The sequence below is a fragment of the Canis lupus genome, chromosome 29 (genome assembly GCF_003254725.2).
Source record: "Canis lupus dingo isolate Sandy chromosome 29, ASM325472v2, whole genome shotgun sequence".
Lineage (NCBI taxonomy): Eukaryota > Metazoa > Chordata > Mammalia > Carnivora > Canidae > Canis > Canis lupus.
Window position 1 is genome coordinate 14,774,642 of NC_064271.1, and position 24,818 is coordinate 14,799,459.

The 24,818-nt window shown below is 39.8% G+C and overlaps 1 protein-coding gene across 2 annotated transcripts in view; it reads right to left on the minus strand.

The window, feature by feature from the left end:
- The window catches only part of LOC112678529 (cytochrome P450 7B1), a 174,221-nt gene extending 150,933 nt beyond the window's left edge, over window positions 1-23,288 (minus strand). For both annotated transcript variants that reach the window (XM_025477842.3, XM_035708247.2), the window contains exon 1: window positions 23,031-23,288. In XM_025477842.3, the coding sequence (XP_025333627.1) occupies window positions 23,031-23,143 (113 nt within the window). In that variant the 5' untranslated portion in view covers window positions 23,144-23,288. The remainder of the gene's footprint in view (window positions 1-23,030) is intronic.
- Window positions 23,289-24,818: the final 1,530 nt, after the last annotated feature.

A 24,818-nucleotide genomic window follows, 5' to 3' on the forward strand; every position in this document is an offset into this window, starting at 1 on the left:
AATACTTGGTTTCTTTTTTAAAAAAAACTAATTTATTCACCTTCTATGATATTTTACAAGTGAAGTTATCTTTTTTAAAGATAGATTTATTTATTTATTTATTTATTTATTTATTTATTTATTTATTTATTTATTTATTTATTTTAGAGAGAGGGCACGTGCATGAATGGGAGGGGCAGAGGGAAAGGGAGAGAAAATCTGAAGCAGATTCCAGGCTGACCATGGAACCTCTCCAGGGGCTTGATCTCACAACCCTGAGATCACACACAACCTGAGTTGAAACCTAGTCTGCTCCTTAACCAACTGTGCCACTCAGGTACCTGCAAAATTACTTTTTAAAGCTACATTTAACTTAATGATTGATCTACAATCAACTTAAGTTTTTATACGTATTGAGCGCAAGAGAAAGAGCGAGACCTTTGACTGAGAGTCTTACATGTACCTGAAACTGTACTGAGCATTTCATATCAATCTCATTTCTTTTTCAAATCAAAACTATGAGATATGTCTTATATCCCCAATTTACATAGGAGAAAACTGAGGCCCAGAGAAGTTAGGCAATTTATTAAAGATTATATAGTTGGCAGCTGGCTATATTTGAATTCAAAGGGTTGTTTGATTTTAGGGTTAGCCCTGGGAAGAGCCATCTCTGTAGCCACCGGACTTGGCCAGACTTGGCCATTCGGAAAATGAAAACAAATCAATAGTTCCCTTTGAGTGGTTCCAATTCCTGACAGATTTTCCAAGGTGGGACTACAAACTGTATAAAATCAGTTGCACAGGATTATTAGCTACACACTAGCATTTTTTTAGATCACCCCATTACACGTCTCTGCAAAAAAAATATGTCTATTAAAAATTAAAATACTGTTTTTAATGCTCATGGGCATCATACTCTGTTAAAAATGTTCTTCTGGGTTAAATTATCATTAAAGTATTTCAATCATTAGCAGCACACAATTGAACAAAACAAATTAAATGCATTACACATTTTGACACATTATTATTCAACCTAAAAAGCAAAATTTATTGGAATCTAATCCTTTAATGAAATGCATGGGAAGGATGGTGCAGTGCCCTAATTAAAGGAGTCTTGACAAACACATTTTGAATCTTCACTTTTTTCCCCCACCCAAGAGACTTTTATACCTTGAACAATGGTTAGATTCAGTAAGAGCTGGAAGATTGTAAAAGAGGAAGTAGGAGAGTCTCCTCAGCATTCAAACATGTTCTGGGCATATCAGTGTTAGATTAAAAGTTTATAAAGTATAGAAAAATTGAGAGCCCCAAACTACCTTCACACTGTCCTCTGTGTGTCCTCCCAGGGAGGTACAAGCCTCACTTTGTATTCTGCTTTTCCAAAGATTTCTCACCCTTTGCTAAGTCCCCATTCCCCATTATAATTGTATAACCTTTAATAAAAAGAATTAACAAATAATTAATATTTGAATGAGCTCTATCAATTACATTTCATAGCAGTGTCAACCACCGGTATTCAGTTCAACATCAACCTTTCTGTATCACCACCAGTCTTTTCTTTTGCTTCTCCAAAGCAAAATGATTGCTCCACCCATCTTCCAAACATAACTTTTGCCTCCACCTCAGCCCCCTTGGCATGCCTTGGCCCATGCCTTCACCCTCATTCCACCACCCCAGCCACACACACAGTTTTCCTCCTGAAAACTGAGATCCCGCTCATCTTGCAAACCCTGGGTCAATTACCAGCTCTTTCCTGAAGTCCTTTCAGAACAACATGGGAACAGCTCTCTCTCCTTCCTTTCTGACATCCAGTGAGAACCAGTGTTATCATTCTTCTTTTTTTTTTTTTTAAGATTTTATTTATTTGAGAAAGAGAGAGAGAATTGGAGAGAGCGAGCATGAGCAGGGAAGAGAGAGAGAGAAAGGCAGGACTCCCTGCTAGGCAGGGAGCCCCCAATGAAGGGCTCCATCCCAGGACCCTGGGATCGTGACCTGAGCTGACAACAGATGCTCAACCGACTGAGCCACCCAGGCGCCCCTCCTACCATTATTCTTTACTTCATCTTTATTGCTTACTATTCTCAAACACTCAGTTGTTCTGTGAATAGATCTCCTCACCATTCAACACAATGCATCCCTAAAAGTTATAAAGGAAAGTAGACTTTGATTCATGTTTTCTACTTGGCACCATGCATTATTCCAATAACAAGGGGTAACACATAAACCAGAGGTGAGACCAACAGTGTGTTATAAAACCAAAAAAAATACAACACCTCCATATCTCAAATGGAATTTGGGGGAGAAATAAAACTATGGCTTAAGTCATAGTGCTGTAGGGCTATAATGGATATGAGATCTCTAGTACAAGCACCTCACTTCACAGGTGGGGATCCAGGGCACAAAGGCGGTGAGAAATGTGCCCTGAATTTCAGAACTGGATAGAGTGGAATGGAACTCAAGCACAGCTCTGTTGACACACAGACCAAAGCCCTTTCTAGTATACTCTGCTGCCCTGCTATAAATGCCTATTAAAAGGGGCATGCATACTTTACACACTGATTATTTAAGGAGGCTTAATTTGCAATAAAGTGTTCATCTACCATAAAGAATAAAACTACTGAACCATAAATCTAAAACCAATATACTCCCCATAATAAACATTAAACAAACAATAACACAAATAAAAACCCCCAGCAAGCTCCTGGAGAGCATAGCCATGCATTTGTTCCCACGGTTCCTGGCACACCAGGGTCACATGTATGCTGTGGGTGAACCCACAGTCCATCACTGGCCTCCTTAGGCTTCACACACGGCTGGTCACTAGAGCTATAAAAACTATCCAGGGGAAATCTGAACACCTTTTCCTTCTCCCATAAATCTCCCAGTAGCATGCAGAGATAATCCAAAAATTAATTGATCATTTAATTCAAAGATTAATTTGCAGCATGTAAATAATTTGAAGCTGTCACTAAAAACCTTAATTGAGAGGATTTAGAACTATCACTCTGAACCCAGGGTGAATGCTGGTTTATGTGGGGAGTTTTGAAAACAATTTCCTCAGTCCTCACCAATTGCATCAGAATCTCAGGGGTGGGATCTGAGCATCATTTTTTTTTTAATCAATATACTTTAATTCTGATACACTGTGAGAGCTATGAGCTACTTATTTGGAGATAGATGTTTGGTCAGGTAGGTCCTTCCCTCTTTTTTTCTTATATTTTCTACCCAGACTAGCAGAATTTTTTCAGTTTCAAGGGACAGAAACCCAACCTACTTAGGCTCAAAAGAAAACCTGCTCTTATACCTGAAGTCAGGACCGAACGTGGCCCTGGGAGTGAGACGCACCAGGAGCTTACTGCCCTCAGGATATCCACCTTTGGAGTCTCTCTCCCACTTGGTGCCCTCCTGTGCCTGTTTTCCTAGCTCAAATTCTATGCCCAGTCCTGCCAATCATTCCCCGGCTTACTCCTTCAACTACTGTGCCTCTCACATGACAGGCAGCTTACAGGCAAAGCCATAAATGCATAGGAGGAAGCACTGCCTTCTTCTCACCTAGCGTGTGCAGTGAACATGGCCAGAGAAAAGCATAATCCTGCTGATGAGTCTCACTTTAAATCAATGACCTCAAATCTCAAATGGCCCTGAATTCTGTCTAGCAATCATGCCACATTTCCCTACTCCATTCACTATCCCATGTTGCTGAACAACTAAATCATATTTTCTCTTCCCTTTGTTCCTCAAATTTCTAACACCTTGCGCCCCCTCCCCATTTTACTCTCATCCGATGACACTGCTTTCTACTTTACAGGAAAACTAAAGTAATCTGAGGACAACCTTCACAGGCTCTCAGCACCACATCCAGGCACCAACCAGCACTGCACACCCGTGCTCTGCCTTCCTGCCTTATTCTATGAAGGGACAATTCAGGCTCCTGTGTAATCCAACCCTCCTCTTGCACATGAGATCCTGCCTCGAATGGTTAATTCTGTGTCAATTTGACTAGGCCTTGGTGCCCAGACATGTGGTAAAACATTATCCTGACTATTCTTGTGAGGGTGTTTTTGGATCAGATTAACATTTAAATTGGTAGACTCTCAATAAATCAGATTGCTCTCCATAATGTTGATCAGCCTTATTCAACCAGTTAAAGGCCTGAATAGACACACACACACACACACACACACACACACACACACACAAAGCTGAATAGAACAAAAAAGGTGACTTCCTCCAAGCAAGAAGGGATTCTGCAGCAGATGGCCTCTGGACTTGAACTGCAACATTGGCTCTTTACTGGGTCTTCAGCCTATTGGCTGCAAATTTTGGACTTGCCAACTTCCATAATCACATGAGCCAATTCTTTATAATATATGTATTTATTATACACACACACCCACACACACAACCTTATTGGTTCTGTTTCTCTGGAGACCCCTGACTAATACACCATCCCTTTCATTAACACAAGAAATTCTGTCTAGAAATTCTTACCTCTCTGGTGTATATCATCATTTTCTCTTTCTATAGGATCCTACCCATTTGCATTCAAACATCCTGTCATTTCTCTTACATATATCTAAAAAAAAAAACAAAAAAACAAACAAAAAAAAAACCTTGCTTAATTAAATGTCCTCCATCAGCTCCTGCCCCCATTTCTCTGATTCCTTCTGCAACAAAACTTTTTGAACAATCTTTGTTGAAAGATTTATCTGTAGTCACTGCCTTCAATTTCATTCCTCCCTTTTTCCATTAAGCCTCCCCCAAACAGGTTTTCAGCAATCTCACTCCACAAAAACTTATCTTGTTAAGATCAACAGTGGTCTCTATCTCAGTAAATTCAAGAGTCCTTTCTTGGTCCTCTTCTCACCTGACTTGTCAGCAGCATTCAGTACAGTTCATCAGTCTTTCTTCCTTGACATTATTTCTTCACTTGGACACCATACTCCAAGGGTTTCCTTCTACCTTACTGATTGCCCCTTGCCAGTCCTCTTTCACTTAAATTCTGAATGTGGGAGTAGCTAAGGCTCAACCTTTGGTCCTTCTGCTCTTTTAGGCCTACACTATCCCCTTACACTCATCTACTATCATTGCCTTACTTCTCTATCTACATACTAATGACCCACAAATTTGTATCTCCAATCCAGACCTCTCTCCTGACCTTGAGACTCAAATATCCAACTGCCCACAGAGCATGTTCATTTAACTGTCCAAAGCCACTGATCTTCCCTCCCAAATCCACCCAATCTGCAGTTCTCTACATGAATTCATGGCAATTCTATCCTTCAGTTGTCAAGAAATCTTAGAGTCTCACTTCTCTCTTCCAGGAAATCTTGACAATTCTACCTTCAAAATCTAATCAGCTTCTGACTATTTTCACTACTTCCACTGCCAAAAACCCATTTGACCCAAGTCACAATCACTTCTTAACCTCCTGGTGGTTTGTGGCCTCCACCCTTCTCTCTATGCTGCAGCCAGAGTGATCATTTTAAATCACGAATCAGACTACCTGATTCCACTCTTGCTAATACTCCAATGGCTCCTCATTTTCCTAGGAATTAAAGCCAAAGCCTTACAATGGTCTTGAAGGCCTTTCACAATCTGACTATTTATTAGTCCTCTGACCTGATTTTCAACATCATATCACATTTCTCTCCTGCAATGCTGATCAGCTCACCATACACCAGAGACACCAGGCATGCCTCACCTTTCATTCCTTACACTGGTTGTTCCTTCTTACTGGAATCTTCACAAAAAATCTCCTCGATTTTTTCAATTCTTTGCTCAATATTACCTCCTCAATGATGGCTAACCTTATGAACCTATTAAAATTACAACTAGTCCCACTTTCAGATTCTTCTTATCCTGCTCTACTTTTTCCATAGCGTTTATTCACATGGTATATAATTTACTTATTTATTTTGTTTGTATTTAATGTCTGTCTCCAAGTTCCACAAGTGCAGATTTTTTGTGTCTGTTTTGTTCACTGGCATTCCCCAAGCATCTGAAACAATGCCTGGCACATATTTTGACACTCAAGAAACATTTGTTGAGTGAATGAAGAAGGATGATGTTCAGCTAATCTCTTTGATTTTTGTTTATTAGCAAAATCTTCTCCTAATGTAGAACTGCTTCCCTCAAGATAAGACAAATGGCTGTTAGTCATGTCCAGGTTCACATCTTTACAACTCTAGGACCATAAATGAATGGGATATACCCTGTCAACTGCAGTTTGAAAATTTCAGGTGGAAGACTCAGGTCATATGCCTTACCTTTAACCAATTACTTTGGCCTAGAAGACATATCTTGTGAAAGAATGGCAGATAACATTTATATGTAACATAAGATGTTGGTGAAGATATGACATTGATGAGCATTGTCCTGAGCTGGCAGTTAGTTACCTCAATTTATTTCTACTAACTACCCATCACTCTTTCCTTTTTCCCAATAAAAACCATGAAGGTAGAACTGAAGGAAAAATAATGTCTATGCATACAACTGCAAATATAATTATACAAAGATAATACTATAACACAGCATCTCACAGACACTGAATATTCAATATATCCAAAAAGTGGACTCATACTCTTAGCCCCAAATCCTCCTAGTAAACAGTCTCTATCTTATCAAATGGCCCAGTTCCAGTCACTCAGACCATAACAAAAGAGTAATCCTTACACCTTTCCCATCCCCCTCCTTCCATCTACACGTAATCTAACGCCAAGTCTAGTAGTTCCTTCTCCTAAGAATTTCTTTAATCTAGCCCCCCACCATCAACACTTGTTTTTCTGTGCTTTATCTCCATCCTGATTATCTATTATATTGAACAGTGGAATTGCTTGATTATTTATGTGTCTCTATAGATTTTGAGTTCCTTGAGGACAGAAACTGACTTTTATCTCTGTAGGTAAGCAATAAATATTTGTTCAATTGAACCAAAAAGAACATACTAAGGGGAAACTAATGGATTTAAGAGATAGGTGTTGGGATAGAAAATCTACTTCTTTTGCCTTTATGATTGTTAAGAAATTCATGTCAGTACTAACAATTGACACCAGTAGCCTCAACTTCTCCTCCCAGTGCAAGTCAGCCTTAGAAGATCATGTGAAAGAAACTAAGTAGGTAAACATGGACCAATATAGGTGTTAAGCAATACTGAATTAATAGAGTAGGGAAATGTGAACACTAAAGACTGAGATTGGGACTTATTTGTATATATCTTCCCAATTCAGTTATAAATTCCTTGGAGGCAGAAATGGTATTTTATTCTCCTTTCTACTCACCTCGAGGTATCCCATGTTGTAGGAATTCAAGAACTATTTACTAAATAGTGCATATCTGCTTTTCTTCAAGGGTCTGAGCAAAGAAACCTTTCATATTCATCCATCTGCCTCCAAAATTATTTCTGATCCTCCGGGGTAAAATAACTTGTGGAAAGTCTTACCTCAAATAAATAGCAGAGCTAGTATTCAAACTCCTCCTTCTCTCTCTGGTTCTAAAGCCCTTACCGTCAATCATTCTGCCATATTGGCACCTGAAATATTCTGAATAAATGTAAATATGGGTGGTCAAATACCTCACCCTCTTCTATTTCACTTTTGTACCAAGGTTCTTCTGATTTATTTTTTGAAATGGACTTCCTGTTTCTGATCTGAGTTCTGGGGACATGCTTAGATTTCCAAATGTCCCTACCCAATCCCATTCAAATAACTCTTTTCTCTAATTCTCAAAAAGAATGTTGTTCTCAGTCTTCAGGAATGAGATGTTTCTTATGGTCCTGAACTCACTATGGGATTCAAGGTCTTAAAATCATTATATGTTGTGCCTTTAAACTACTCTTGTAGTTTACAAGTAGTCTAAGAGTAATTCCCAATAATTGGCTTAGCTCTAACTCACATGGAGACATATGTCATATTCTTTACAGTCCAACTGTGTATGTCAGGTTTCATATCCTTTTGTGAACCAAAATTGACTAAAAAGAAAAATGTCCACAGGCTTTATAGTCCATATTGTGATGAGCATTGGTTCTATTTAAGGATAGTTCTTTTTAAATTATTAATGTATTACTTATTGAGTACCTACAATAAGCCAGCATTTATTTCTAGGTGCTAGGGACATAGAGATGAATAAAAAGCAGACTCTGATTCTCATCCTAGTTGCTGACACACTGGCCAAGGAGCAATGTATATTGGTTAGTAATTATGATACATTGTGATGTGAAATCTAAGGTGCTGGTGGAAGCTGAAGGAGATAGTAAACTTTGCCTGAGAAGAAGCTGGAAAAGCTCCAGAGAGGTGCAGCTTTTATGTTAGGTCTAAAAGGTTAGAAAGAAGGGTATTGCAATGGAGTCAGAAGACATACTGTGTTTGAGGACACGTACATTGTGTATAGCTGAAATATGTGTAATCTGAGAGGTTAATGTGAGAATGGCAATGTCCCTATAGAATCAGATTATTCCCAAAGTGATTATCTAGTCTGACTTCCTTATTTACACATGTGAAAACTGAGGCTCAGAGAGAGTGAGAAATATTATCATGCCATTTCCTCTGTCATGGGAATTCCATTATTTCTGATTTCATAAATATCATGATCCTAGTTGTTCTATTAAAGATAAGTTTTCTAAGCTCTTTTCTTTCCTTTTGAAATGGATTTTTTAAAAGATTATACTTTTATTTATTTGTCAGAGAGAGAGAGAGAGAGCACAAGCAGGGGGAGCGGCAGGCAGAGGGAGAGGGAGAAGCAGGCTCCCCACCAAGCAGAGAGCCCAACATGGGGCTCAATCCCAGGACCCTGGGATCATGACCTGGGCTGAAGGCAGAAGGTTCAGGAGCCCCTCTAAGTTATTTCTTTAACCTGTTAAATTGTAGAATTCCAATGAAAGCCTGGAGAGTAGTTGGAAAAGAAAAGCATTCACTACTATAGATTCTTCTTTACTTGATCTTACCAAGGCTTCAGAGACCTGTGAAAAATAAGCTCCAGATATCTGTAGCCAAAATTCTAGTCATTTTTCTAAAGTCAACCTGTGACAGGCAGTTGTAAAACAACAAAAAAAGACAATGGGGGAAGGTGAATAAATACGAAAGAAGAACAGTTTGTGAAGAGATGAAAACTTAGGGCTGGATCTTTGTCAAAGAACATCATTACTATTTACAGAACTGTTAATCACAAATGTCATGGCAATGACACTCTTTTTTACGTAATAGTTTATCTCTCTAGTAAAAAAATACACTCAACCCTTGGCTAGCAAATAAACTGCTGAACTTTTTTCACCTCGTTTTTGTTAAGTAGTTGAAAACAATATCCAATGTGGCACAAAGGAATCCAGGTTTACTTGAGACCTAAAATGAGAAAAATCCAAGAAGCATAGCAACACATATTATAGACCACCTGCAGGTTGCTTATGCTTATTGCTTACTGTTGTAGAGTAAATAGCTCTGAATCATTGTTATTATGGCTTTATTCCATGGTCCCTAAGAATGCTGTGGGAATTGGTTGTGGAATTGACAGAGACATCTCTCCTTATATGTTTCTTCCCTATTTTTCCTTTTGTTGATAATAAATTCTAAAAAAGGAGGGGGATTTGAAGATAAGCTTATGCATATCATATTAGAGTAATAAAACTGTCATTGTTCAAAGCTGTTGACAAATGAAAGCTGATCAATTTTAAGTGATTTCTTTTTAAAGATTTTATTCATTTATTTATTTATTTATTTATTTATTTATTTATTTATTTATTCATGAGAGACACAAAGAGAGAGGCAGAGACATAGGCAGAGAGAGAAGCAGGGTCCATGCAGGGAGCCCAATGTGGGACTCGATCCCAGGTCTCCAGGATCAGCCCTGGGCCAAAGGCAGGCACTCAACCACTGAGCCACCCAGGCATCCCCAATATTAAGTGATTAAATAACTTAGCATTATTCTAAATTTCCCAAAGAAGTCATGAGATGTCCTACAAATCTGAGTTATCCTAAAATACCTGAAGGCCCTCTTACCCTATCATATAAACAGTGCTTGAGACTCTTTGGCTATGTGTTCCTAAGACACGAACAATTTTTAAAGTCCAAAAATAGACACTATTTCAGTTTTTGGTTCTATTTGGCCAGCATTTCTTCTCAAACATGACTGTTTTAAAGGAGTACAAATACAGAGTTTCAAAGAGGGACTGAGTTATCTTAGTCCCACTAAAGCAGATTGAGGAAACTGACATGAATCAGTCACTTTAGCTTCTAAAAAAGGAAAGACTAGCCCTTTAAAAATATTATAGTTGCCTATAAAGTGGAGCATAATTTACATATATCTTCCAATGCAGTGTAATTAAGAACATTTTCACCTACCTCCTCAACTTCATTAACTTATATTTAGAACTAGAGAAACTTTCTATAGTAGATCTCTAGTGAACAAAGGGAAAAACACAAGAACAAATAAAATATATAGATGCTTCTCGAATATGATTTTTTGCTTGAATATTTTTGGGATCTATATTTGTCTCAAGGTAAGGCAAACATTGCCTACGAAGTCAATCACAATATACCAGGGTTCAAGCATAAAATGAGAAGGAGTATTGTGCTAAGATGCACTCTAGCAAGACTATTCTATTATAGATTCATCTTGTAAAAAAACAAGCCCATGTAGCGTCATTTTATAAAACAACAACAACAAAAAGACGATGGGAGAAGGTGAATAAATACGAAAGAAGAACAGTTTGTGAAGAGATGAAAACTTAGGGCTGGATCTTTGTCAAAGAACATCATTACTATTTACAGAACTGTTAATCACAAATGTCATGGCAATGACACTCTTTTTTACGTAATAGTTTATCTCTCTAGTAAAAAAAAAAAATACACTCAACCCTTGGCTAGCAAATAAACTGCTGAACTTTTTTCACCTCGTTTTTGTTAAGTAGTTGAAAACAATATTCAATGTGGCACAAAGGAATCCAGGTTTACTTGAGACCTAAAATGAGGAAAATCCAAGAAGCATAGCAACACATATTATAGACCACCTGCAGGTTGCTTATGCTTATTGCTTACTGTTGTAGAGTAAATAGCTCTGAATCATTGTTATTATGGCTTTATTCCATGGTCCCTAAGAATGCTGTGGGAATTGGTTTTCCACACCTTTCTTTTTTTGGTTAAAACATCCCATTTACAGAATAAGTTAGAAAAGCTATGTGGTGGCCATGTTATCCACAGCCAAAAGACTCTATCCACCTGCAGTGGGGTAGGTTCCATCTCCAAGGCCTCTCTGTATGGTAACTCTAGAGATTAAAATAAGAGGGGGAAAGTTCTATAAATAAATATGGAGAATTTCAGTATAGAGAGAAAACACTGATTTGAATCAATTCCTTTAGAAAAATAAAATTTTCGAAGCTTCTGCTTCTGGATTCCTTCCCTTAAAAAGTAAGTGCCATTTCAACTTCAAAATATGTCCTGTTTTTAGAATTGGGGTATTAAGCTACGTACTATTGCCCACAAATGCATCAGAGTCACAAATGCTGTGGTCAAAAGTCTTTACCCTTCTTCAGTTGACTGGTGATTTCATATGTTCTAGAAATATTTTTATCTTTTGGCATGATGCTCTATACCATATGGCACAACACACTGACAAGCAAAAAGGGTAGAACTAGTTTGAAATATATACACATATATACACACATATATTTATACATTTATATATTCACACACACACACACACTGAATGTATAGTGAAAGAATTTGCATGTATGCCTGCAAAGAAATATAAGGGCAAAGTTACACATTCTGCATATAGTGCTGAGATTTTTGTCCATGTGAAAAAGTCCATCAAAATCCAAAGCAAGATTGAAAGTTCACTATAGGCCTGAAAGCATTCAAGAGACATATCAAGAACCACTATGCTTTGCTACATCGAGTAATATTTGAACTGTCTATAACACTCTCTCACACAATATTTAATGCTGCTTCTGCAAGTGCAACAGTAACTGCAGCAATGATAGGTGCAACAGCTTGTATAATCCACTTCTAAAGAATTGTTCAAATGGGAAATACACTAAACTGTCTTTAATTGATTCCCAAAGGGTGAAAAAGACTTACTCTTTGATTTCAGGTTGCTTCAACATTGTTTTCAACCCTCTGAAAACAGTGATCTTGAATCAAATTTTACAAGTTTTCAGATAGATTAAGGTGTCTCTTGGCCTGCTTACTATTCTTTGTGGTCAAGAGGCATGTTCCACTAGAAGCAAACATAGAGGAAAAGCTTCCTGACAACGACTTCTTGGAGATGACCCCAAAAGCACAAGAAACAAGCAAAAATAAAGAAGTGGGACTACATCTAACCAAAAAGCTTTTGCACAGCAAATGAAACAATAAAATGAAAAAGCAACCTACAAAATGGGAGAAATATTTACAAACCATATACTTGCTGAAGCATTCATCTCCAAAATGTATAAGGAAGTCCTACAATTCAAATGGAAAGCAAACAAACAAAAAACTGATTTTAAAATGGACAAAGGAACTAAATAGACATTTTTCTTAAGAAGATGTATTAATGGCCGACAGGTTATGAAAAGGTGCTAATCATCAGGTTAATGCAAATAAAAACCAGAATGATATCACCCAGGATGGCTATTATCAAAAAACCAAGGGGTACATGGTTGGTTCAGTCACTTAAGCTCTGATTCTTGATTTTGGCTCAGGTCATGTTCTAAAGTCATGGGATCAAGCCCCCTGTCTAGCTCTATGCTCAGTGGGGAGTCTGTTTGAGATTCCCTCTCTTGCTCTGCCACTTCTCCTACCCATGTGCACTCTCTCTCTCTCTCAAATAAATAAATAAATCTTAAAAAAATAAAAACAAAAACAAAGAATAACAAGTGTTGGCAAATATGTGGAGAAAATGGGACCTTTATACAGTATGGGTGGGAATGTTGGTACCGCTATTCTGAATAGCAATACAGAATTTCTTCAAAAAATTAAAAATGAAACTACCGAGTAATCCAGCAATCACATTTCTGGGTATATATTCAAAAAAAATTTTAATCAGGATCCTATGATATGCATTCCCATGTTCATTAAAGCATTATTCACAATAGTCAAGATATGGAAGCAATCTAAGTATCTATCTACAGATAAGTGGATAAAGAAAATGTGATATATAAATAAAACGGAATATTAGTAACCCCTAAAAAGGTGGGAAATCCCACCATTTGAGATAACTTGGATGAAGCTGAAAGACATTACGCTAAGAAAAATAAGCCGAATGTAGGACAAATACTACATGATACCACATATAATTTATGGAATCTAAAATAGTCAAACTCAGAAGAAGAAAGTAGAACGAATGAACATTACTAGGGGCAAGAAGAGGGTGTAACAAAGAAGCATTAGTCAAAGGGTATAAAATTTCAGTTATACAAGATGAATAACTCCTAGAAATCTGTACAGTATTGTGATTAGGGTTAATAATACTATATTACATACTTAAAAATCTGCTAAGAGCATAGATACTATGTCAAGTGTTCTTTTCATCATCATCATAAATAAAGATGGGAGGAAATTTGCATGTGATGGACATGTTTATGGCAGTTTCATGGATGTATACTTAACTACAAACTCATCAAATTATACATATTAAATATGTGCAGACTTGTATATGTCCAAAAGGGGAAAAAAGGGCAGGGGGACCTAGGAGAATAGGATCATTTGTCCTATTCTCCATTGTATCTGAAAAAAGGGCAGTCTGGGCAAGCAGTGAATCTTAAATTCTCTGCTGAATCATTAAATGAATAGGAGAAAAAGCCAGTGTATAAGATAAGGAAAAAGACATATTTTCTCACATTGTCCATCAGATGTGACTTTCACACAGTCTAGTGCAAGAGGGAGATAGACTATTATTATTTGCTTTTCTTAGATTTAACACATTCTTCTTTTAAAGTCCTAAAATATGTCTTCTTGTCTTAATTAAATTTCCACTAGTGATGCTTAAAAGTTGTATTAGATCTTAATACTTTAGTTTTCAGTTAAGGGTAAATGTGTATGTCAGAACATTATTGCAAAGATTTAAAAAGAATAAGAGAAAAAGATAAAATAGTGTTAAATTTTTGGACATAAAGTTAAACTTGGTGGATCTGAATACTAGACTGCACTACATTTTGGTTGTATGACTTTGGAACATTATTTAAATGAGACTTACTTTTTACCTCTACAAAATGAGAAAAGTTATTGTGAGGGAAGACTCAATAAATTTAACAATTTAATAATGAATATGAAATACTTGCCTCTATGTCCAGTAGGCATAGGAAGTGCTTAAAAGTATTGGCTGTTATTATTATAACAAGTCAAAAATAATTTCATAGTATTATATACTCAATACACAAAAACAGATAAGAGTCAACAATACTATAGTAGCTAACCCTAAAGTGGTAACTGTCCATCGTCCAAAGAAGTTAATCCCCTTACATCTTGCCCCAAAAGGACAGCACTGCCAAAATACAATATCATGACACTAAATCCTCACTAGACAAGACTGAGCAACAAGCCGCTTGTCTTCCTGAGATAAAATTGTTTGGATGTTCATAGTTCCAAGTTACAGCTAATACAAAGCAATGCTTTCACCAGGACAATTTTGATTTTCAAGCAGAAAACATGGTGTTTCTAATAGTTTATAAGTAATTATCCTACGATTATTGAAGCATACTAAGGACCAAAATGCGTGTGATTGTATGTGATTAACCAAACTAGGCTCAGCCCTTTCTCAAAGGAGCTCTGATCTGTTAAATAAAGTACACTGTCCACCTATGCCAGGGAAGAGAATCATAAGCACAGTTATCAAATCCAGCACTTAGAACTAAAAGTTAATAGTACCTATGTTTAAACTCTGAATTTGAAGAAACAGGAATTTTAGGACTTGGCTGCACTCCAATTGCTATGTTTTCAGTTAGGTTTATGCTAAAGAATAACCATTGCACTGTTAGGTTCTCTATTTATAAATACTCATGATAGGTAAGCACTTGCTATGACATCTTCACTATTTAATTACAGCAGCAGAAAACGTGTTATGTATGACATTTGATGAATCATTTTTGTATGCAGTTTGTATATTTTGTTTTTTTTTTTTTTTTAAAGATTTTATTTATTTATTCATGATAGTCACAGAGAGAGAGAGAGAGAGGCTCAGAGACACAGGCAGAGGGAGAAGCAGGCTCCGTGCACCGGGAGCCCGACGTGGGACTCGATCCCGGGTCTCCAGGATCGCGCCCTGGGCCAAAGGCAGGCGCCAAACCGCTGCGCCACCCAGGGATCCCAGTTTGTATATTTTGACATCAATATCTACAACTCTAAAATATTCACATTAGAAATAAAGAATTACCACATCGAATTGTCCATTTATTTATTCATCCTTCATTTCTTATGACAAATATACACTGAGAAACTAGTCAGTAAAGCATCGAAAGTTTCTTCTTTATTATTATCAACTATTTAGGATAAAATTATGAGGAGAAATGACAATGGATTTAAATCCTGTTATGGTTGCACTTTTATTAAAATTTCTATTAATTTCTGTATTAAGCAATTATAGACTTAATTAATCCTTTCCACTTTCCTATAAACCAAAAAAAGAAAAGAAAAGAAAAGAAAAGAGAAAGAAAGAAAGAAAGAAAAAAAGAAAGAAAGAAAGAGAAATCCCATCCCAAATATTTCTGTGTTGAAAAAAATGCCAAAGCCATAAAAATGAGCACTCTGGCTATAAAAATGCACAATATAATAGATGTCACCTTCTCTTATTCAGCAAAGTAGCTTTCTATAATTTTGTCCTTTGCCTTTCACACAAGAGTAACGTGAAGTAGTTTCAGTGGGATTTTACTTTGGATAAAATACAAAAATACTCTCCTACAAGAGGTTGTTAATCTTTCTTCTATAGCTGATGGTTCTCTCTGCTCTACTACTTTTGGGAAGTCAGTGAAGCGCAGCATCCCATCCCTCTAGGTCCCTTCAAATCCTCAGAGTCCTCTTTGCTTTATCCTCCACACTGTGGACAGCAGGATGCAGGGATGCACCATGTCTGGGAAATCAGAAATCTGACCAGTTCACATCTGGATCTCAATGTCTATAGCCTATGACTTATTTTCAAAATGATTTTAGAGATTCAGAGATGTAGGATATATAACAAGCATTCAAAACTTACTTGTATATTGATGGATAAGTAAGAGAGACTGATGAGCAGCCCATAATGATCTGTGAAGTTTAGGACCTCAAGTTCTCAAATTACTATGCATTAAAATAGTGATGAAGGCACTGAGTATTTAGAAATATTTATTTTCTGTCCTACTCCTAATAGGTAACCAGCAAAGTCACCTAAGGCCCCGTCTTTCCCACTCTGAACTTTCTTGCAAGAGGCAGTGTAGTTTAAGGCCCAGGGCATGGCAGATACGGCCATTGTATTAGTTCTCTGTGGTTACTATAACAAATTACCACAAATCTGTGGCTTACACAACACAAATATTATCTTACAGCTCTGTAGCCCAAAGTGGGTCTCATTGGGCTAAAACCAAGATGTTAGCAGGGCTTGGTCCTTTTCTGGAGGTTCTAGAGGGGAGTCTATTTCTTTTGTCTCTCTAGCTTCAAGAGGCTGCCCTCATTCTTTGTCTCTTGGACTCCTTACTCCATTTCCAAAGCTACCAGTGGTTAGTAGACGTCCTCTCCCACCTCCTTCTTCCTGTGTTAATATGTGATTACATTGAGCCCATCCAAAAATTCAGGATAAGATTACTTGATTAACAACCTTCATGTTACCTGCAACCCTAATCTCCCCTTTGCCAAGTAACCTAACAGATTCATAGGCTCTGAGAACTGAAGTGAGAACAACTTTGGTGTTGAGGGATCAAAAACCCAGTTCTACTTCTGAGTCAATCTGCAACCTTAGGCAAATGAGCTAATCTCTTATTGTGTTAGTCTCTTCTTCTGAAAAATAGCTCGGTAACAGTTATCTCATGAACCACAGTGAAGGTTAAATGAGATAATATATGCAAAACATCTCAGGAGAAAGTGTGGCATAAAGTAGTGCCTCAACATTGTTCAATTCTGTCTTCCCTTATCTTCCTCTCAAAAGTCAACATGCTAGTGGGCTGGAGCTGGATACTGGATCCAGGTCCATTGGGCTTTATAACTATGCTCTTTGCCTTACACTACACTGTCTTCTACAAGAAGGTCTCATTGCTGGGAAACACTAAAGTCATGGAGGACTTGACATACATAAATAGTCCCACGTGTCTAAGGTCAGCACTCCAAGATTTTATTCTTATAGAGGTAATGGATTTGTGCTGATCTAGTATAAATTTTTTTTTTTTTAAGATTTTATTTATTTGAGACAGAGACACAGAACAAGCAGAGAGGAGGAACAGTGGGAGAGGGAGAAGCAGACTCACTGCTGAGTAGGAAGCCTAATGCAGGGCTCAATCCCAGGACCCTGAGATCATGACCTGAGCCAAAGGCAGATGCTTAACTGACTGAGCCACCTAGGCTCCCCTGACCTAGTATAAATTCTGAATTGATTTTTCTTAAGCAAACAGATACTATCTTCTAAGGGATAGCCATGATTTATCAGCAAATATGATCACAGCATTCAGTAATCCTTAGTGCTGACCCAATTCACAACATATTAAATGGTCACCTTGAAGGGCACACAAAGAAATAGTGAAGTGTCTTCAACGAGCTCACATGTTCCTATAATTACACAATTGGAAGATTCTCTACCTTCAGAACCTTCTCCTTTTTAAGTTATAAAATAAAACAGCAAGGCAAGCCTGAAATCTGTCTTAAATGGTAACAAGACCAATCCAAACACTTAAGTTTCATAAGGGAAAGTGTAGCACCATGCATAACTGATTACTCCTTGCCACAAATGTGCCTGGATATCTCTCTAGCACCTCCTATGTAAAAACATTAAGACCCACCTGTTAAATTCAGCACAATCTTGAGTAGAAAATTACTTTGCTTTCAGCTGCCCACATCTTTGTCCTATACTTTGTTATGAGAAAAGAGGAAGAAACAAGAAAAAAATCCACTAGTGATTGCAACCTAGCTCTTCTGATTGTCTAGGGAGTGGTAACAATTTGAGAGATCCAGAACACCATGGGTCTTGTTTGGGAGCAATCCATTAGAATGAGGAAATAACTGACCTATGTGATACAGTGATGTCAACAAATCAACATTTCAAAATAACACATTATCCATATAACCTTGACATCTTACAACTTGAAATCACTGAACTTTTACTTTGGCTCATACTAATCTTAACAGCATTTAAATCTTATTTCTTACCAATTACAGCATTTGGGGGGCAAAGGGATATGTGTGTTGGGGAAGAGGGATGCAAGAGGGAAGGAAAACCATCCCATTTTTCTCCTAAACAGTAACTAGGATAAAAAGGTTTCTGAGTAGTGATAAAGAAACCTAAAGGTACGAGTCAATTGTCTTTGAAGTTGATATCATACTTTACAAATTGTGTTTACATTTCTCATGCACTTCGCTTCTCACTTCTACCTTGTGTGGTAGCTGCTCTTTCCATTTTCCAGTTAGGCATAGTCAGGGGTCACAGAATTCATGGATCTTTTGAATCTCTTGCTGAGGAAGGAGATTCTCTCTGAGGTAGTCTGGAAAATGTCATTTGGTGAGGCAACCTCTTCTGGGCTCACTCTTTGAGGTGTTTTTTCCAGTTGAAGATTTACATAGTGCAAGTTCAGTTGTGCTCTCAGGACCTACTATTCTCTAATAGCACCTTCAGAAGGGTCTCAGCTCGGTCAAAACCTTAATCTTAGTCCAATAAGACTCTGACCTCCAGAACTGTAAGAAAATAAGTCTGTGTGTCTTAAACCACTGAATTTGTAAAAATTTGGTATAGCAGCAATAGGAAACTAGTGCAATTTTGGTAGTTGAAATTGGCATCCTGATGTGACAAATACCTAGACCTGGGGAATGGGCAGAGGTTGGAAGAATTTTGAGGAAGACGACAGAAAAATATCCAGACTGCCATGAACAGATGTAGAAATACAGATGATAGCAACTCCCCTAGTAAGGATTCAGAAGAAAGTGAGGACTGTGGGAGAGAACATAAATATCATCTAAAAGCCTAATAGATCATAAGTTAAAGCCTGAATAGACCATAAGTAAAAATATTAACATTAAAGGCACAGCTAGTGAGGGCTCAGATTATAGGAGGACATGCCATTGTGAACTGGACGAAAGGGATCCTTGTCTTAGAGTTGCAGAAAGCTCATCTACATTGTGTCCTGCAGTTATGTGGAAAGCAGAATCTATACAGGATGAACTTGGATATTGAGCTGAGGAGATTTCTAAGCAAAGTGTTGAAGGAGCAGCCCAGTTTGTCCTGTTGCTTATAGTAAAATGTGAGAGGAAAAATGTAGAAGCAGGGAAGAATTCTTGGGCACCAAGGAACCAGGAACTGATGTTTTGGGAAATTCTCAGCCTATCCAGACTGCAAACCCAGAGATTCACTGTCAAGAAAGACTGCTCTGGACAGAAAGCCAAGCATGTTGCTGGACAAATTTTTCTAGTGCCTGGGAAAAATCAAAAGGATGGAGTATTCTGTTAAAATCAGGGATAGATGGAGACCAGCCTTAAAGCTTCCCTGGATAGAACTAGTTTTTAGTCATTCAGGCCAAGCTTAATTTAGCTTATTTTGTGAGGCTAACTTGATCTGGATTATTTCTAGCCTATGCCTCTGGAAATGATAAGCAAAACTTGAATTGTTTCCCAAGGTTTATATGCGGTAACCACTGAAAACTGTAATAATGTAACCCATTACTGTGAAGATAAAACACTCACTGCTCTCTCACTACATAAGCCACTTTATAAAAATATACCCGAGACTCATTCCATGTTCTGGTTTGAGCACTTCCAGTCTGCGAACTGTCTTTCTGGTGTGTGCACAACTATTTCTTACTAATTACTACTTCAGTGATTCATTGGCTATTTTGAACTTTTGACATTCAGTCATACACACTCATTCACATGTAGAGTATTAGTCAGTCATTGAAAAGATGATGCATGTGACTGTTTCCCCTTAGCCATGACAAAAAAAAAAAAAGCCAGGAATATAAATGGTATGATCCAAGAAAAATCTGTGGAGGAACCTCTTCCGATTGAGTCAATCCTTCCGTACATGGAAGACCCATGATGTTCATGGGAATTTTTGTCCTAGGATGGATCATATCAAGATCCCCACACTAATTTAAATGATTTAAATGGTGAGATTCGGGACTTTCGAGTTGAATGAGATTTATATGAGATCTTGGACCTTGTAATAGGTTGAGATTTTTGTGAATGTTGGGTGGGGTGATATATTTTGCATGTAAAATGGACATAAATCTTTGGAGGTTAGAGGGAGTACTGTGGGAGGAAGAATAATGTTTCCCAAATACATCCATGTGTTAATCCCCCAAACCTATGAATATGTTACCTTACATGACAAAAAGGACTTTGCAGATGTGACTAAATTAAGGACCTTGAGATGGGAAGATTATCCTGGATTATCTGGGTGAGTTCAACATAATCACAAGGGTTCTTATAAAATAGAGGCAGGAATATTAGAGTATGAAAAAAAATTGAACTCTGGTGGTCTTTAGAAACTAGAAGAGATAAGGAAATGGATTCTCCCTAGGTCCACCAAAAGTAATGCAGTCCTGCCAACACCTTGATAGAGGCCAGTATGATGGGGGAACAGAGGACTAGCTGAGGACAAAAAGCACATTGACAAGTCCTTGAAATAGGTGAGTGGCATTCCTCTACAGACTCAACTGTCTCGATGTTCACACTTTGCTAAGGGCAGAAGGCAATCTTAGCCCGACCCCCCCCAGGATCCTGTAAGCCTACTTTAACATATAAAAATTCCCTTAGAAATTTCCCTTTATCTCTAAACCCCCAAGATACGTGTTGGCAATCATCCTCTAAGCACATGGCCCACCGATATACATCTGAAGGGTCTCATGACTCAGGTTTTATTAGACAGTAATAAGTGACCTTTTCCCAACAATATCCAGCCCCATCAAGGTCCTGGAAACCTTGCTTCCAAAATTCGTTAGAGAGTACACCTCTCCCAACTCCCAAGTATATAAAGAGCCACCCCTCACAGGCCTGGAGCAGCAGCTATTCCTGCCCACAGGTACTGTCCCAGTGCTTTAATAAAACCACCATTTTGCACCACAGACGTCTCAAGAATTCTATCTTGGTCGTTGGCTCTGGGCCTCACCCCACCAAACCTCACCTATATTCCAAAACTTCATCAACTAAGGCCCATTTCAGACTTCTAATTTCCAGAACTGCAGGATTTAAAAATCTGTTACTGCCCCCTCCCTATCATATTTTCTGTGAACACTTTCCTCTATTCATAATAAGCTCTTTAATTCTAAGTGTCCCCTTTAACACATATATAATTTAGTGCCACTCTGTATTTCATTTATTTAGAAGAATTTACCCATTTTATATTTATTTTATATTGTTCTGATAGGACTTTGTCATTTTTACACGGAATGGGAGGTAGGGAAAGAATAATAGAGACATGTTTGTTTTCAAGTTGGCCTTGCTAACCAGACTCCGTTTTCATATGTTGTCTTTATAATAATTTAGAAAGTATCGGGGATCCCTGGGTGGCTCAGCAGTTTAGCGCCGCCTTCAGCTCAGGGCTGATCCTGGAGACCTGGGATCCAGTCCCACGTCGGGCTCCCTGCATGGAGCCTGCTTCTCCTTCTGCCTGTGTCTCTGCCTCTCTCTCTCTCTCTGTCTCTCATGAATAAATAAATAAAATCTTTTTTTTAAAAAAAAGTATCTATATGTAAGTCAATTATTAGTAAAAAGTGGTGATTTTTAAAAACATATGTATCTAATTATCGACTTGCTGGAAACGAACTGAGGTTCCTAGCACCACCTAAATCATATCTTGAATTTATCGATTTTAAATGTGGTGTTGGCGAGGCGTAGACACTGTGGAAGATGGAACCTACAAAGAATCAAGTAACACTGAAATGTAACTGTCCTAAATCCTCACGATGGGCTCTAAAGCAAGAGCACAGCCATTGGAAAAGACAACCTGGGGGCGGGAATGGCACATCCCGGGAAAAATCACTAAAAATTTTCATGCGGCGGGGGGTGGGGGGGCAAGCAAAAGCTCCCTTCTGGAGTATTCATCCATGCACATTCTAGAAACGTCCACAGGTATTTGAACGCAGTACAACGGTGCCATTTTTCCCAAACTATTGAGAAACAACCTGTATCACACACATATTTATTCATAGAAACACATCTGAGTGTGTATGTACAAACGCACGCACACACACGTGAATGTCAGATTTGTAATCACAAACAGAAAACACAATGATTTCGACTGAATGCTTTTATTTTGAATATGTTTCTAGTTCCACATTTCAAATCAGTTAAAGAAGTGACGCACTTTTAGTGTGTCGTTACCGCTCTTGTTCTAATAACACGAATACCGTAACTGCACAAAATACACACTATACGCTCATTTAGTAGTCAGCAAACTCCCACGAAGTAAACTGAGGCACAGAGAAACACCCAGAGAGATGGACCAGACCGCATCCTGCCGCCTTCCTGAAACTCTTCACTTTTACCTGAACGAAATGTTAAGAAAGTTCCCCCTCGAAATGCTCGAGTTCTAGGCCATAAAGCATCAACTAACTCCTTGTAGCTCAGCACCAAACCGCGTCTGCTCGGAAGCCATGCGCGATGCATAATGAATAATGCAAAGCCAGGGCTTCTTGCATACAACCTAGACGGGAGCGGAGCGGCAAGTCGAATTCGGTCCCCACGCTTTAATATGCATGCGGATGTATGGGGAGCGGAAGAAGGAGCCTTTGTCAGGACACACTGTGGTCCCCGAGCCGCCGCCGCCCGCGGCAAGTTCCGACTAGGCGCACCTGGAGCCGCGGCGGGCGGCGGGCGGCGGGCGGCTCCCTCGGGAGCCCGGGTCGCGCTCGGCCCGCGGGGACCAGGGCGCATGCGTGGCCCGGGAGCCCGGCCGCGCGGCGAGGCCGCGGGGGCGCTTACCTGGTGCGCCGGGCGCGCAGGCACAGGGCCCAGAGCAGCAGGGCCGCGGCGAGGAGCAGGCCCGGGACGCTGGGTAGCTGCGGCAGCCACGGCTCCAGCGAGAGGAGGCCCATGCCCGCCGACTCGTCTTCCGCCGCCGGGTTCCCGCGCGGCCGCGGCGCACAGCCTGGGGTGTCTCGGGGCGGCGACTCTGCTGCCTCCCGCGGCGTCTCTCGGCGCGCCCCACACCCCCGCCCCGGTCCCGGCGCCAGAGGCGGGCCTGCGCGCGGCGCTGCCGGGAATGTCACCGCGGGCCCCCGGGCTGAGTCTCCAAGTTCTCGCCTTCCCCTCCCTCCCCCGGCCCAGCCCCCACCCGCGCGCACCGCCCCGCTCGGCGACCGCCTCCGGCCCGGCGGCTCCTGGAGAACGCGGCCGGGGCTCCTGGGGGCCGGAAGGAGGCCCGGGAAGCGGGAAGGGGTTAGGAGCTCCTGACGACGAACCTCTGGAGGCCCGGAGGACGGAGACTCCTGTTCAGCTTTGGAAGCGAGCCCCGCAGCCCGCGCCCCCCTGCGCAGGGCACCCCGCCGGCCCTTGCACGGCGCTGGGACGGTGCAGGGGCGCAGGGGCGCGGGGGCCGCGACCCCGGGGCCGGGGCCGGGGGCGCCTCTGCCCGCGCGGCCTGTGAGCTCACACGCTTTTGTTGAGAGCCTACTACGTGCAGAGGCTTGTCCGAGGGGCCGGGAATGGAGAGCGGGGCCATGAGGGACACGGGTCCCCGAAGAGAGAAGAAAGACCAGTCTATTGCAGAGCAACGCCAAGGGCCGAGACAGAAGTGGTACTTGCCCTACAGGTGGTTCCTACGAGGGATAAGGGAGAAACTTTTAAAATACTTTTGCCAGAGTAAGGCCCACTCACCAAGGACTTCACACGTGTTTATTTACCCTCCGTTACAAACTTGTGATACAATATTTGGCTGTATTTTAGAGAACATATAATGACACTGGCCAATTTACCCTCGTTGCTCAGTTAATAAGTGACGAATAACCTTCTAACCAGACTACTCCAAGCCCACTGTGTTTTCTACTTTATGGAAGATTTTATTAACAAGGTTCACCGGAGTATTATAACAACTTAGGGACTGATGGCCATACCTCAGACCTTTGACCTTTCCAGTCCATCCTCCCCCTTGCACATCCCTACAACACAGACCTATTCGCTTTTACCCTGTTTTTCAGAACTCTAAAGGATTGCCTTTGTGACAAACTCATAAATCTTCCATCTGCGATGAGAAGCCCTCCACAATTTGTCTCCATTGTATAACTCCCACAGCTAGTACAGTTCCATGTACACTAAATCTTGAGCCTCCTTCTTCATCACAGTCAGCCCTTTTACACCTCTGCTTATGATATTCACTCTGCCTGAAAAGTTTTCCTCTCTTCCCTAAATACTAAAAATTCTACCTACCACTCAAGGCCCAATTCAAATCCCACTTCCTTCTAGAAATTATCCCTAACTCTTCTTTTGTAATTAAGCTCTTCATCCTCCATACTTTGAACACCATCTCAACTTTGTGCCCCGTCACATTTTTCTATCATGTCTGAGTTATTTCTAAGTCTGTCTTTCCTGCTATGGAAGGTGAGGACCATCTCTCAGACAACCTTGTCTGCACCCACTCTCTTGCCTCCCCCACCCGAATCCCCACCCTGGAGTTGAGATGACATAGTTGTAAGTATTTGCATGTGCCTGGCTCTTAATACTCCATAACTGAATTACTGAGGCACTGCTGTCCTTGGCCTTAAAGCTGTAAAT